Below are 16,640 nucleotides of genomic sequence, written 5' to 3' on the forward strand. Positions count from 1 at the left end.
GCTCTGTGCAGTGCAAATCCTCCATAAATACTATTTGTTCGCAGGAGAAAGTAGGCCACGAGCGCCTCTTCCCCATAGCTGCCCGTGCTGAACAGGAATTAAAATGTTTTGCACTTTTTTCGTTTATTTGTTTAGTTTTGCCCTATAATAAATAAAGCGCATATTCCACCTGACCAGGTTTCAGAGCGCTGACTCGCTCACACCTTTCTGCGCTCTGAAACATGGCTGGGAGAGCAGAATGGGTAAAACTCAGCCATGCACTGGCTGAACAAAATGCTTTCTGACAAAAGCATGTTGTTTGGTCGTGAGGACCTGGATCTGTTTCTTCGCAAATTGCACCATGTGAAACTAAGGGGCCTGCAACAAACATAATGCAGCAGCCGGCTGCTCTGCTCGTGAGGAGCCCTGTCTTTATGGCCTGAGTGACAAATGTTACATTGGATGGGAAATGGCTTGAATGTTACTGCTTGCATTTGGAATCAATAAAAACACATTGGTTTGCTGAAAGCAGTCACTACCAAATGCAAGAAGTAAAATTCAAGGCATTTGACCATACATAAACTAACAAAACACAGTAGGGCCTGATACGAATTCCATGGATGACACAAGGTACTGTAATTTAATAATATTTGAGACAGGAAATCCCAGGAGGAGTAGGGGCCCCTTACTTGCCAGTTGATGCACTGTGCTCTTGTGAACAGGCCAATGCGGGGAGTTAGCATTTTAAAGATGCAGAAACGGATTGTTACTTGGAAGCAGTGATAGGACATAAAAAATAGAGCATTATTTTTGTAGCACACAAATTTAAAAGCAGTGATTGTGTTATGTGTTGTCATGCAGGGCAGGCTGTAGCGCATATGGCACCCGGGGTGACATTGTTTGTTGGCGCCCTCCCTCCCCAAAATCTCTTTCTCCACATATTCCCTCACTACCAAGCTCCAACAGTGCCCCTCATCTCCCCAAATCTCTTCTCTCACATGCTTTTCTTTTGTTTTATAGTGCTGTGTAGTGTAGGGTTTCTCAAATTGGCTTGAAAAAGCACTTACACCACTCTTTTTTCAAATATTTTATGCCGATTCGGCTTGCTCACTACTCTCGCTCGCTCGCCACTGTGAACTCAGATTCAACTTTTACGCCACACCACTTTCAAATGTCACCAGCCGCCACTGCTTTTTATATACACACATACTGTGTATTGTTGTTCATTTACTGCTGTATGATCAAGTTTCAGCACTAACCACAATTTCTGAATTTCCAAACAACTAATCTCCATAAGTAAATTATCCTATAGGTGATATGTGTTGTAAGCCTTGTGTGTTTATTTAGATACTACATTAATTAGAAAGGGTGATTTATTAGTCCCAAAAATTACACTGTGACTATTATAAATAATTGAATGATAGTGCTGCAATGAACCAGTGCTGTATATACCCTGGGTTCCCGGGGAACCCATAGATTATTCCCCGTTGTGATAAACTACTAATGAGATTTTGGTATACTATCAATGGTTTGCAAACACTTCATACATCACAGTCCTTTATTCATATCTTTCCAGGTTGCAATGCCCCATACCGTATCTTCTTAGCAGCAGCGGTCCGTGGAGGGAGTTCCGTGGGGCGAATGGCGGGGCGGGGGAGGGGCAGGGTGGGGGGTACTAAACTCCGGAATATGGATAATTGGAGGTAAGTAAACAATTAAATAAATAAAACGAATTTCGTAGCGCGCGCTGCACCGCATTTTGTGATGCAGGGCGTGCTACAAAATTCGTTTTATTTATTTAATTGTTTACTTACCTCCAATTATCCATATTCCGGAGTTTAGTACCCCCCACCCTGCCCCTCCCCCGCCCCGCCTTTCCGCCCCACGGAACTCCCTCCACGGACCGCTGCTGTTCGGAAGGCGTCACAAGGCAGTTATTTCCTTTGCAGGTCATAGAGACACGTGTTACTTACCATGTCTCTTTTGTACTTTTTGACTGTGGTTTTTTCCACTCCCACAGTTTGCAAGGTTTTGTACTACAGGCTTAACGAGGGGAAAACCCTTTGTTACCTCTGGTCAAATGTTCTGTGCGGAGTCCCCTCTGCTACTTAAAGCTGCGTTACGCTATATCACATAAATGAAATAAATGGTTTCATAAAAACAAGTCATTAGGTATTTTGAAATATGAGAATTTTCAAATTAAGAAAATGTATGTTTCTTTAAGTGCCTTTAAATACAGAGTATATAGAAGAAATAGACAAGTACTATAATTCATTGGTTTGATTTATTACAAAATCCATATTCAGGCTAACAGAGCACATAAAGTGTCACTAAAGCCCAGTGACAGTTTAGCCAAAATGGTTCCCTGCCCTGCTCCTCTGATAATATTCTTTTAAAATTTAAGGAAAAGTAAAAACATCTCTTCTGGTCTGATTATAAGTGTTGCAATGAAGTCAGACAAGCAATAAATCCAATGAATACGCTGAAGATTAAAAGAGTAAAAACTGCATTTTACTAGAGATGTGCAAAGTTGCAAAGGTTTTACTTGCAAAGGTTTGAAATTTGAGAAGACTGTGACGTTTACAATGAGAGAAAAAATCAGAAAAATAGGATTTTAGAAAATAAATGCTGAAATAATTACATTGTTTAGAATGGTTTTGTTACAAAATGTTTGGGCAGTTGAAATTTTGTGAAGTGAAAAGTTTCTAAACTACACAACAATTTTAAGTTAAATTTAAATTCCACTACCTGTTATCCCTACTGAAATGGGAATTTGCATTTCAGTGAGAGGTTCTTTGATTGCTGTCATGGAATTAGTTTTAATTCGTCATAGTAGGAACTATCATTGCATTCTCCTGGGGCCTAATTACGAGGTAGTAGTAGCAGCGCCGGCTCAACGCCTGCTCTGCTGAGCCAAAGCTGTAAATGGACAACGAGTTGTAAAAGTACAACTCATATTACGGTCGGTGGTGCATTGGCCTTTTCCATGGTGGTGCCTTGAAATCAGGCACAGCAATGGGAACGGCCAAAAAGCTCCAGCACAGCATGGACCGTGAGTCTATGCTGTGCTGGAACTGGGCGGAATTCAGATAGGGGGAACATGTTGTGCCCCCGAGTGTATCCCTCAGTAGCGGCTCCTCGAGGGAGTGCTGCGCAGCGGTGGGGCGGGCCAGGGAAGGGGCATGGTGGGTGGTAGTAAACTCAAGCATATGGACGAACCGAGGTGAGTAAATAAATATATAAAACAAATTACATTGCGTGCGCTGCATTGCTATTTGGCGTTGCAGCGTGCGCAATGTAATTTGTTTTATTTATTTACTTACTTATCTCCGTTCGGCCATACGCCGGAGTTTACTACCCCCCACCCTTCCCTCCCCTCCACCCCGCAGCACTCCCTCGAGGAGCAGCTACTGGTATCCCTATGGCGTGGTAGGGCATGGGGGCCCGGTAGGGCCCCCTTTGTTCCTGCACTGCCAGCCTTTCCATCGCAGGGCTCTGCCATGAAAAGGCTGGCGGTCCAGGAACTCAAAAAATGCTGAGCTGGACTGCGCCCTTGATCAGCATAATGCGTTGTGGCGCTCCTGTGCCACCGACAGGGAACGCAGCTGGTGGTCCACCGCCGATACGATTAACAAAGACGTAATAGACAAAATGGTGGACCGCCACTGCTGCGCCACTATGAGTCAATTAGGCCCTTAGTCTTTTGTCTCTGTCTATGTATCCTTTGAACATCACTTCTTATCTACCACGCACTAAAAGGCCAGTCATAAACTTTTGTTTTTCACTCTAAAGCAGTGGTCCTTAAGCTGTGGTCTGGGAACCTCTAGGGGACCGATACACATACTCAGGGGGAATAAGACTGCTTGGAAAAGTAAATTACCTTAACAGATTATCAAAGTGTACATAAATTAAATAAAATGTACAATTTACATTTTTTAAACTTTCCATAAATGTGAAGCAATTTTAAATTGGAGGCTACAAATGAAGTTGGTGCCCTCAGATTCATTCATGGGAGCAGTGAAAATGAATCAAGCAGAATATAGTATGGACGATGAGTGGCCTCATTTGAATTTAGTAAAGCCACAACCTTCCACTAGAATGAACATTTCATATTTTTTATATTTGATTGTGAATTAAATAAAATATGACATTCTTTGTGTATTTGCACATGTGTTTGGTGAACGCTAGTTTCTGTATTCATATGCATTGTTTTGAGGTTCACAAAATCAGGATTCATGGCCATTTACCTTGGCAGAAAGAACTCACTACCGCAGAAATTCTGAAAGTTGATTGGATGTGCTGCATTGCTGTGCTTATGGGTAGGTAGGAACGTGGACATACCTAGGGAGTGGGGTACATGTTGAAGACAACACGAATGTACATGGCAATATATCGGTTGTATGCATTCCCCAGCACAGTATTGGGGATTTTCGCAAATCTTGCTAAAGTAAAAAATCAGCACAAAATCTGAAGCATGAGCCCATGAATCCTAGAACTTTAACATTATAAAATACCAGTAAATCTGCTATAGGCCTATTGTCCAATTAATACTTTTGTAGCAGAGAGCATGTGGCCTAACCGCTACAGCGGTCGACCTTGAAGCTGGGGAACCTGGTTCTAGTCTCGGTAGGACTCTCAACATCTTGTTATTCTGGGCAAGGTCACCGTGCCTATTGAAAATGAATGTGTTCGTCTGTAATGCAACCGGTGCTCCTGAAAAGTGAAAAGCTCTGATACCTTCAGATTGAGTTGGCGCTATAAAAAACTTAAAAAGTAAAATATTTATTTCTCAGTATGGCTTTGCCGAAAACTCATCTAATCTAGAAGTGCCCTGGGTGCCACCTGCATACATGCCTACATTTTAGAATTGAAAAGCGAGAGATATGAAAAGACCAGTCCCTGTCGGCAGAAGCCCTTCGAAGTATCGGGTTTTTGCAATGCAGAAATCGGGAGGCTGGAGACTAGCCTTGAAATAGGCATTCTCCTGCCTGAGTCGGGAGTTGGTCTGTATGCGCCTGTGTAGGTTGAGTGGACCAATGACAGAGGAGCTACTCCACTTTAACACACTTCAGCCTGGGTGGTTTGAAACAAAGTATACAACAACCTATTAGCCACTGTATGCAACATTTTTACACTTACATCCCACTGGAAGTGCACGACAGTGATTTCGAGGCATGGGCTGGTTGGTTTGAGGCTGGATGGAGCAAAGAAGTAGTTGCTGGACCTCTCTGTGTACTCCAAAAACAAAAGGTCTGGAGCTTTTCCTCCCAGTATTAATCCAATAGTTTTACAGTAACAAGTTACATCTTTACAATATTGATAAAAATACATTGCACAAATATATTATGCCAACAAAGTTAACAAGAAATAAAAACAGGAATGAAATTCAGCAGCTTGAACAGGTTCTCAGACAACAGATATTTATCTATGAATTAAGAAGAATTATGTGTTAATCCACATTTATACAAGTTGTGGAATATTTACAAAAGTGCTGTACAGTAGTCTCCATTCGTGAAAGCGATATTCCAGAACATTTCATGAAAACATGCCAGTGCCTTTGGTTAGGGAGCCAGTTAGCTTTGATGTTTGTTGAAGTTGTCTGCTAGTTATTGACTTCTAGGACAAAAAAAATAATCCCGCCGCTAGTTCGTCGTCTCCCAGCTCCCAATTTTCATAGAATTCACTGCAAATCTCTCATTTTTCCCATGCCTGAGACTCTCATAAAGTCCGTGCTTTTGCTTTTGCTTTGCATTCTGGGACCTGTAGTCTGGTTTATCTCATTACAGATTCCGAAGTACGAGAATGAAAAGCAAAAGCTACTCACACGTGGGCCTGGGAAACTTGAATATTCGGGCACTGTAGTAAATAAGTGTTCGAGAACAATTGCGTTTGTATCTTGGGCATTCAGACTGTGCATAATTATGTGCCACACTGGACGCCAGCGTCTTCACTGTGATTACAGTTGTTGGCTCCCCATGGCCTTTTCGGACAATCGTAGATTGATCTTTCCTCTCCAGTGCATTTCACGTCATCTAACCAGATTCTCCCTGAACCTGTTAACGATAATTATAACAACACATGAGAGATTTTTTGAAAATGTTTCAATTCATAGACGCCATATTCATGAAAACCACAATTCTGAGAAAAGCATAATTCTCACAAATAACAAATGGATGACTCTGTCGGTGTGAACCGGGTGTTGAAAATGATCTTTCCATTCGCCATCTTCTCTGACGTTGCTGGTTCAAAGGGGGTGAGTGAGATGAATTCAGCCTGGATAGAAGGGGTCTGGTGTAAGTGTCTCCAGGCAGGGACATTTTAAGCATTATGGGGGCCCTGGGCCAAATATATTTTGGAGGCCCCTGTTCAAAACAGCTTTGCATGTATGATCCAAAATGAGCTCTTTCGTGCTCTCTTTGGCCAGGTCACCGACAGTGCACCGACACACTTGTCCAAATTCTAAATGTGTTTACATCTAATATTCTGAGAACGTTACTCGTGTTTTTAATATTGTAACACAGCGGCAGCTCACTAATATTACTGCAAATAATCTCTGTAACACTCTCCCATGTCTCATATGTGAGGTCCTGTTTTTATGTAACAGAAAGTTTTTTTTATGAATGTTGCATGAAACATAAAGACAACATTGTTCTGCAAAATGTCCATAATAGACTCAGACATCACCCACATTAAAAATAAATCAAATGAAAAACGGTATTTAACAAAATCTGTTTAAGAAGTATTCAAAGTAATCAGGGCAAACCTTTCTGCAGATCAGAGCTGGGTCTAACAGAGGGCCCTCTGAAAGGCTGGGTCCCTGGGCCAGAGCCCACTTTGCCCATGCCTTAAGACGCCTATGTCTCCAGGGGAGTTTGAAATGGGTTCCCCAACTTGGGGCTAGATTACATACACTGCACTGGCGGTGCTGCATTTTTGTAATTACATTTGCAACATTTGGGGCCTTATTTATAGTGTGGTAGATGGAGTATTCCATCAAAACATGCCAGATAATATTACAAATGCATTTGGTTATAAAGCACATATAGAGTCAGATTTACTAAGGACTTGCATTGTCATTGTATCACTCATGTCGACCTAAGGCAACGCAAGCGCTAAAGTGACATTTGAAAAGCCACGGAAATAGAGTTTTGTGTGGCTTTCTGTCTCTTTTCAGCCGCAGAGTAACACAAAAGACACACAGAAATTGGACGGAATGCAGAGCAAATCAAACATTCTCCCACAGTCAATAGACCTGGGTTAAATAAATCGTTCCTTTGCTCACCGTGCCACCCAGTTTAGACCCAGCCATATGCAAATCAGTCTTGACCCTGTGCCTCATGTAAACACTCCAGACCGAACTGCCAAGCCAGGTCCTCCCTGGACTGGAAAAACACATCTTGGGACCTGTTTTGGGGCATCCCCCCTCATCAGCCAGGCTAGCTTGAATTCAGTGGCACAGTGAGCCCAGGTCCCACATCTGGGCATACCCGGTGCACTTAGGGCAAGAAAGCAAAAGCCACACAGAAGATGGACGGAATGCAGAGCAAATCAAACATTCTCCCCCAGTCAATAGGGTTACCACAAGGCAGGGCCTTGCACTGCCTTCTGTTATCCTGTGTCAGTTAGGGGTTACATGAGTTGAGTATGGGATGTCCTGTGGACCCACCCATTTATTTTGACACACCCAGGTTTACGAAAGTAGATAAACTTGGGTTTGCACCAAAAAGGTGAGCCTACCCGAGAGATGCATTACAAGGAGAAATATTGTTATTTCTTACTGTTACTTCCTCTTTCCATGTGTGCTGCATTCTGAAGCATGCATAGTGGAATAGGCCTCTAAGAATTGTTTTTGTGCAGAAAAGTATTGTGGGGGCATTTTTTTTTCTCAAAAAGAAAATACTGCTTTGCGATCTATCCGTCAAACTTTCAATGCATTTACTTGAACCTCTGCAACTGAGGTTCCTGTAAATGCATAAGAAGTTCGCTGGGCCTGCTGACATCTCAACATTTAACTGGCGGGTACTGTCTCAGGGAGATGGAGTACTTCACTTTGTCACCCTGACGGAGGAAATACTAGTCTGCCAAACTCTAAATCAGTCCCTAAATTAGCTTACGTGAGATATTCATTTTCAGAAGTCATCCTTAAACTAAGTCAAATAAAAAAAGAAGCTACTATATTGATTTATGGTGAAAATTGTACTTTTCCTGGAAATGTGATTCTTCTTAGATAAGTTTGTCTATCTAGGGCAAGCATGGGAATCTATAACTATAATGATAAATCTTAAGCCAAAAAACTATCATGATAAAACTACTCTGGATTGGAACAACTGACTCACAAAGGTATGTACATTTCCCTTAAACAGTAGCTCTTTTGGATAAACGGCTCTGTGAAGACTTACAAGCCAAATGATGCAACTGAAAAAAGACTATAGTACTTTATGTCAAGACCAAGGGCTCAAATTATGCATGTTTAATTAAATAGCAACCAGAAAATGTAACATTTTGAAAGCATGAACAAAGCAAAAACTAGAATTCTCAGCACTCTCTTGGATAAAACTACCAACTGCAGTACACGGGTATACTATTAACATCTTGTAAATAGTTGAGTCAATGTCAGTCTCTCTTCTTTATTGCTACTCCTGCAGTCAGAGATAATTATGTTTTCAAATGTGTTTCTAGCACATTACAGTTAATATTGTTGTGTTCTACCTTTTTAGGTTTCACCTGCAAAGCGCTTGGCTGTGTGAGAAATCTATTATTTTTAATATAAACTTAAAAGGGGCTTTCCTGTCTTTTCACTGGTTCCTGTGCTTGCAACTTACGTGTCCTCTCTTTCTATTGGCTGTAGCATACTTTCCTGCTTTTACCAATGCTTGTTACTCATCTGCTTCTCTTAAAGGTTCCCGTAGCTAAAGTACTGTTTGCATCCGCTTTAGTGGAACTATTTTTTCCATAAAGTTTTGCCACTTTCGGCCTGCAGCTTATTTATATAGCGCAATCTATCACCCTGTGAGATTAAGTGATTTGCCCAGGATCACAGGATGTTGCCTCATGGGGACTTGAACCGAGATCCTCTGGCTGCTGCGCCACACCCTCTCCACTCCCATGAAACTTGTTAGGGAGCTCTTTCTCTCATCCTGGACGGTGTTTGATAAAAACAGCTTATCATTCATCACATTGGTGAAACCGATGCATTGCCAATGCCTGTTTAATCTATAACTTTTTTAACAGGGCGCCTGCGTGTTCGAGCATTTATGCAGGAGCCTTTCATCTGCTTTTTGTTTCCTGAATTCTTTTAACAGTTTTGTTGAGAGGTTACTTACTGGTCCGCCTGAATTTTAATGTCTTTTCTCTCAGAACCTTAGTTCTGACTCGTTTATATTTATATTGTCTTTAAGTCTCTCATGACTTAAATGTCAAGAGAAAAAATATTACTTTCTCTTGTGACAAGCAACTGTATCTATACTTGTTTCACTACCAGCAAAGGTAATTGGAGTACTTTCTTTGTAAATTGGTTCTACAGTGAGTGTTTTCATAACCTTACAGTCTGGGGGCAGTGAGGATGCTAATTAAGCTGGTTTCCTGTGAGAGTCCATGAGCGCTACGGTAAAAGATGTTTGGAAAAAGTAAAAGAGATAATAAAAGCACAGACCGTGTGCTGGTAGTAGCAGTACTCCTGACTACTCTCAGGAAAGTCTCAAATGCTACCACGGTGAAATATATTGACACTTCCAATATAACCTGTAAATGTAAGCTATGAGCCAGGCAGTTGGGCGATGCTCCTACACCACTGTGGAGGAGACGCACTGCACTGAGGCCTGCTAATCAGACCTAATTTCCAGTGTTTTGACCCTACAAATTATATGTGTGATTGATTTATATGTGGTTCTGCCTAACGCGGTCTAGTGCTCTGGGACGATCAGCTGGCTAATTGATGGGGGGAGGAGCTAAACAGATATCTGCCACGCTGGAGCAGGCGTGCCTAAGGCAAGCCCGTCTGCACCCGTGCGAGGCCAGGGGCCAAAACCCCTGGTCCTCATCCCCTGTACTCCGCCGAGGAACTACAGGCCTTAGCCCATGGAAATATCCACCCAAAAAACTACATAGCGAACATCCTTAGAGCAGAAGGCTTACTAAGGACACAAACTGCTGTAGGGAGTACAGGTACTCCACCTCACCCTTCCAGGCCGACCGGGTCTGTTAGCCCACACGGACTACGGGTAGCGGCCCTGAACACCCGCTCCCTACAGAAGCATAACCTTGAAGTCTTCTCCCTCCTCCAAGATGGCTCCCTGGACATCCTGGGGGTGACAGAAACATGGCTTGAGGACTCCTCAGCCCCGGACATAGTAGCAGCCCTACCCCCAGATTAAGCTGCGCTATGGCACAACAGGACGGGAAACACTCGAGGAGGGGGCTACTGATCCTATATAATCGACAGCTAACGATAGAGACTCTATGTGCTGAAAGCATCGAGGGAGCGGAAGTGCTGGGAGCAAAGATCCTCTCCCAGTCCTCCTGCCTAATCTTACTGGTAGTTTACAGTCCCCCTCGAACGAGCCCCAAGTTCATTGAGCTCTTCAGAGTTAGTTAGCGACCTCCGCTCCCGGTATCAGTGCATCTTGGTGATGGGGATTTTAACTTTCACTGGGATCAGATACCCAGAGATTGTTATGCCAAACAGTTGGATGAGGCATTATCCACCTTGGAACTCAAACAACTTGTAAATGCCTCCACCCATGACAAGGGCCACACCCATGGGCGTCCGCAGGGGGGGGCAAGGAGGGGCGCTTGCCCTCCCCTGGAGTACCCCTCCTTGCCCCCCTGCGGACACCCATGCTTTTATGGATGCCTTTTGTACGTAATTTTAGACCCTGCAGGAAGCAGAGCTGTTCCCTGCCAGAGGCCTCAACTCCCTGATGGGGCGCCTCGCACTCCTCCTCGCAGCCCCTCCCGCCCATTGTCATTCTGTCTGTGGCTGATTATCACATACAGAATGACAATGGCCAGTTTGAGCTGCAAAAGCATACATCCCACCCTGAACCAATGAGGCAGCTCAGCAGGTTGGGTATGCGCTGCCGAGACCAGCGGACAGAGAGCAGTGTTGTTTGTGCCATGATCGGGTTTTTCTCCCTAAGGCCATGAAACGGAACAGGCTCTGCCTTGAGTGCCACTTGACCTCACCACTGCTAGAGGTGGTGCGGAAATACACCCACCCCCTTCAAACTCGTGCTCAATGGCATTCTGGTTCGTGCAGTCCTTTCCTTAATCAGCCATAGGTGAAAGTGCAGGCTGCATCCTAAGGGGAAGTGGCAAACTAGGTCTGGACACCAAGACCTCCTTTTAACACTGTGTAGCCTGAGAGCAAGGGGTCTTCTGAATGAAGTTCGGGGGGGGTCGATGCATTATCCTCCCAAGTCAAAAATTGAGGTTGCAGCATTGCCCGGATTTCAGATCCCACTAAAACGTACACAGTCACGTGTCAACAGCCGCGGCCCGTGGAGGGAGTTCCATGGGGTGGTAGGGCGGGGCGGGGGAGGGGCAGGGTGGGGGGTTCTAAAAACCAGAATATGGATAATTGCAGGTAAGTAAACAATTAAATAAATAAAACGAATTTCGTTGCGCGCCCTGCATCGCATTTTGCACTTTGCGATGCAGGGCGTGCAACAAAATTTGTTTTATTTATTTAATCGTTTACTTACCTGCAATTATCCATATTCCGGTTTTTAGAGCCCCCCACCCTGCCCCTCCCCCGCCCCGCCCTACCGCCCCATGGAACTCCCTCGACGGGCCGCGGATGCGTTTCAATAACATATCTATCTGCCAGTATGCACCCTATCATGTCTGGCAGGACGTCTCAACCCTGTGTTTCACTGCCTTATATCCCTCTGTACCCCACTCCCCGCGCTCACTGTCTAAAATCACTCTGTACCCTACACCTCTCGCTCACTGCCTTATATCCCTCTGTACCCCACACCTCGCACTCACTGCCACAACATATCCCTCTGTACCCCACACCTCTCGCTCACTGCCTTATATCCCCCTGTACCCCACACCTTGCGCTCACTGCCTTATATCCCTCTGTACCCCACACCTCGCGCTCACAGCCACAACATATCCCTGTGTACCCCACAGCTCGCGCTCACTGCTCTAACATATCCCTCTGTACCCCACACCCCGCGCTCAGTGCGTTATATCCCTCTGTGCCCCACACCTTGCGCTCACTGCCTTATATCCCTCTGTACCCCACACCTCACGCTCACTGCCACAACATATCCCTCTGTACCCCACACCTCTCGCTCACTGCCTTATATCCCTCTGTACCCCACACCTCGCGCTCACTGCCACAACATATCCCTCTGTACCCCACACCTCACGCTCACTGCCACATATCCCTCTGTATCACACTCTTCACACTCACTGCCTGATCGCTCACCTTACCCTGCCATTCATCTTCTACGTGTTCTCTCCCCTTTCACTCGTTCTACCTCTGTTCGCCCCTTACTTCTTTTAGTACCTTACTCCTTTCTCACTACCTCTACTTCTTTTCCTCTTCAGTAACATCTCTCTGACACATCTCTGCACTTCCTTTATATCAACGCACCCTCTACCTCACCTTTCTACCTCAGTCTTTATTATTCCCTCTTCCTCAGCTATCTCTACCTGGCCCTCTCACGTTCTACGACTGCGTTATTCTCCCCTCTCCAGCTTTGATTTACCTGTCTCTGCTTCTGAATCTTTTTCTTCTACACCTCACTTCTTTGTTTACCCTTCACCCCATTGCTACCCTTCTGTTTGCCTCACTACGGTCTTTACCCGACTCACCCTTCAGTGCCTCTTCCCATTTCGCCTCCCTCCCTCACAGAGCTCTCCTAGCATGCATCTGTTTCTCCCCTCACCACCATGCCTGCCTCTACTCCTCCTTACCATTCTAACCAGCCTAACTTTCTACCTTCCTGTTATTCCTGGTAGTGAACCTTTCATTTCACGCCTCCGGTTGTATTACCTACGCATTCAAATTGAGTAGGTCATTGCTGTGCTCCCAACCTGACATAGAGACCCAGTCCCCTTGCCTCTCAACATGCTCAGATATAACAACAAGCATTGCCATAGCCAATACGTCCCGCCTTTGAGACCTGCTGCATAACTAAATACTTATAAGGTCCCAAAGGCGAGACCTATTGGCTATGCCAATGATTGTTTTACTCAGCTTGGCCTGAGCATTACCCGATCCTGATTGTCTGCCATTTTAGCCCCGCCCCCTATTGATTAACATTAGCCACGCCCCTTCATTTGCCAGGTTAGCCCCATCATGGAAAAATTTCTGCGGACGCCCATGGCCACACCCTTGACCTGGTCTGGACCACCCACCCATCAGCCAGCCTGACGGATATCAGCCCCTGCTCTGACCCTTTTCTGATCAGGGGCCTGTTCCTATTCGCGGGTCGAGTGTCCAATCCTCCCCCTGAGTGGAAAATGCTGCGTAGATGGGGTTAAATAAAAGAATGTGACCTTGTTGGGACCCTGCATAATTCAGCCCCAATGAGGCTTGCACAGGGCAACCTTGACCAGGAAAGCAAGTCCCTCTCACTCAGGCTGAGTAATGCCATTGATAAAGTAGCACCTGCACGTAGGGAAAGAGTGAGGAACAAAGGAAAGGGGCCCCTCTGGTTTAACGAGGCTTTAAGAGGGGAGAAACAAACCCTGTGCCAGTCCGAGAGAGCCTGGCATAAAGCAGATGACCCAGAGGCTCTGTCCGAATACAAAACTGCGTTGACAGCCTATAAAAAAGCCATTATAGCCAGGAAAGCCAAATATTACGATTCTAGGATCCTGGCTGCCGACAACAAACCAAAAGAGACCTTTCGGATTTTAAAAGAGCTGAGGCAGTCAGCAGAACAGAAACCTCCTGTCTGCCCGGAAGCCTGCAACAAGTTCCAGTCCTACTTTCTCACTAAAGTCAAGGACCTCCTGATGGACATCTACCACAATCCCGTCGTCCACTGTCCCTCGGTGGCGGACCCCAAACTGCTTGCGTACGGCAAGCCCCTCACCGTCTTTCCAAGGCTCAATCACGACTCTTTGAACCTCTTAATGGGCCACGTCAAATTGGGGTCACCAGCGGACCCCTGTCCCCCCAGGGTGTTTCGAATGGCACTCCCTGGGGTAGAGAGCGAGGTCCTTAACTTGTTAAATCTGTCACTTGAAACTGGCCAGGTCCCGACCAACTTCAAGTAAGCCAGAGTCCTTCCCCTGCAGAAAAAACCAGGGGCTGATACAAAGATCCTTAAAAACTTTAGGCCTATCTCTTAGCTGCCTTTCCTGGGAAAGGTGCTGGAACAGCATGTGCTGAAAACCCTGTCACATCACATAGAGGGAAATCAGCTACTCCAAATGAAACAGGCACATTTCAGGGCCCTTCATAGTACAGAAGTGGTAATGATGGCAGTGACGGATTTGCCGAGGCTGGGCTCTCTCTTGCAGCGCTTAGAGACCTGTCGGTAATAATGCGCTTTAGAAATCCCAAACAACAATAATAACAATAACAATAACTTACACCCAACTGGTATAACTTTACTTAATTATAAGTCCCTAGTGTATGGTACAAAGGGCCTATAAGTTTAAGTGTGCCACCAAGGATGCAGCACCTATGGTGCCACCCTGGATGTGTCAACGTGACAACATGTCACCCAGTCTGCCACTGCAGGCTAGCAGAGCAGTTTTAAACTGCTAACGCAACTTCGCCAATTAAACTAATGGCAAAGCCCAATCCTCCCTCTTTAATATATACAAGCCACCCCTAGAGCAGGCCTATCAAGTCCTAAGGAAGGGTGTTGTATATTATAGCCTTATAGCCCGCCGTAGCAGGCTATACCGGCTATTAAAGGCCCGCTCCAGCATTAAAGGCCCCAGCCGAAGGTGAGGGACTTTAAAAAGGTAGCAGGACTTTAATAGCCGGTATAGCCCAGCTACGAAGGGCTATAAGGCTATTAGAACATTCTGTCACTAGAGGGCAAAATGTTCTAACAAATAAAACAAAGGCCTCTCAGAGTTCGAGGGGGTTTAACCCCTTCGCTGCTGCGGACATTCCGCTGCAGCGCTGGGGGGGGCAGGGGGGCAGCGCGGCGGGCCTGTGCTCATGACGGAGCCGCTCCGTCATGAGCCACAGTTGAGCTGTGCTCATGACGGAACGGTTCCGTCATGACTCCGCCCATTTGCGTTGTCGCCCCGCACAGGCGGGGAAACAGCGCCGCGCAGGCGGAGCGGCCGCCGGCAGGATTGTCATGACGGAACCGTTCCGTCATGAGCACACGACAACCGTGGCTCATGACGGAACGGTTCCGTCATGAGCAGGGAAGGGGTTAAATCCCCTCAGGCTCCGAGAGGCCTTTGTGAAAACAACATTAGAATGTTGCTTTGCGGGCCTTTACCGGCCCGTAGAAGCACGGAGCACTCAATTGTCTTCAGTGGAGTGCTCCACATTCCAATTTTCTAATAAAGAGTAGGACATGTATTTTTATATGTCTTAACAGTAAAAAAAAAACAAATTCTCATTTTTACTGTGGAAATTGTAGTAGCCCCATTGGTGACTACAGAGTTACACACTGACAACTCAGTTGTGCTAATGTCTGATTGGAACTACTAAAGTTGATACTTCAAGGTATCAAAATGATCATTAACAAACGTAGGAATCCTAGGGTCTGCACACATACCAGCAGTGCTAGTAACAAAAAATAAATCCAACAAAGCAAAAGAAAACTACCTCCAAGTTGTGACCTAAACCAGTGGGGTAGTGGTCGACCTAATTGGTTAGAATTTATAATCAAGGTGTTACTAAGGGCAGATCCCTTTCAGGACGAAATCCCTCACTCACCAATGGTGACATGCTTCATCATAGGGACTCTCCTCCCAAAGGAAAACCTAGTTCCTTTGGGGGCTACAACCCCCTCACTGAGAGGGAGGAGCTCAGGGATGTTTTGTTTTTAGATAGTTGAGGATCGACTAAATCCAAATATGATGAGCAAAAATGTATGAGTAAGGATGCAGCGCAAAAAAGAAGTTGTGAATGTGTGAAAAGCGGTGATAATTAAAACTGGCTAGGAGGCATCGCAACCATACTTTAATCAAATGATGCCTACTGTCAGGGTTAAAAAAGCAGTACACCTGCGGTATGGATCTAAACCGCTATGGTGTAGGTTTAGGTGGTCAACATGTTTCAGCCCTAGAAGACCCAAACTGGATCAGGCTTTCATCAGGACCTAACATCAGAGCTACTGCCAATAATAAAGTGAAGAAAGAAAAACTTGAAAGGATATGGGGCCAGAGCACTGTCATTGGCCTCTATCAATAACTGCTGATACCCGCCAAGGCTGGGTCAAAATGATCATGCCATTAAACCCGAATTGATGTCCATGTCAAATTTACTGTAGCTTTTTAAGAAAGGCAATTTCTAAAAAGTTGCCTCTCTGTTGCCCAAGTTTTCCGGGTGGCTGGCCATCCTTCTGTCTTCCTGGGGAAAAGTGTGAAGGACTCCAATGATTAAAAAAATAGAGGCCCATGTTTGGAAGTGGTGTCACCTCTTCCTGGCAGGAAGCCACACATGCTGTGAACCCAAATGGTGTGTTTCAAACTAGAAGCTACCTTTGAAGGACAAATGGGGG

The 16,640-nt window shown here is 45.2% G+C and overlaps 1 protein-coding gene across 2 annotated transcripts in view; it reads right to left on the reverse strand.

Annotated features, from left to right (window-relative positions):
• Positions 1-16,640, reverse strand: part of MARCO (macrophage receptor with collagenous structure) — a 199,564-nt gene that overhangs the window by 8,699 nt on the left and 174,225 nt on the right. Inside the window, exon 13 of one of the 2 annotated variants that reach the window (XM_085647469.1) lies at positions 3,956-6,032. The exons of the other annotated variant lie outside the window; for it this stretch is intronic. Coding sequence (XP_085503595.1) covers positions 5,899-6,032 — 134 coding nt within the window. The 3' untranslated portion in view covers positions 3,956-5,898. Of the gene's footprint in view, positions 1-3,955; positions 6,033-16,640 lie in introns of those variants that run through there. 2 annotated transcript variants of the gene reach the window in all.

The sequence above is a fragment of the Triturus cristatus genome, chromosome 3_2, assembly GCF_964204655.1.
Source record: "Triturus cristatus chromosome 3_2, aTriCri1.1, whole genome shotgun sequence".
Classification (NCBI taxonomy): domain Eukaryota; kingdom Metazoa; phylum Chordata; class Amphibia; order Caudata; family Salamandridae; genus Triturus; species Triturus cristatus.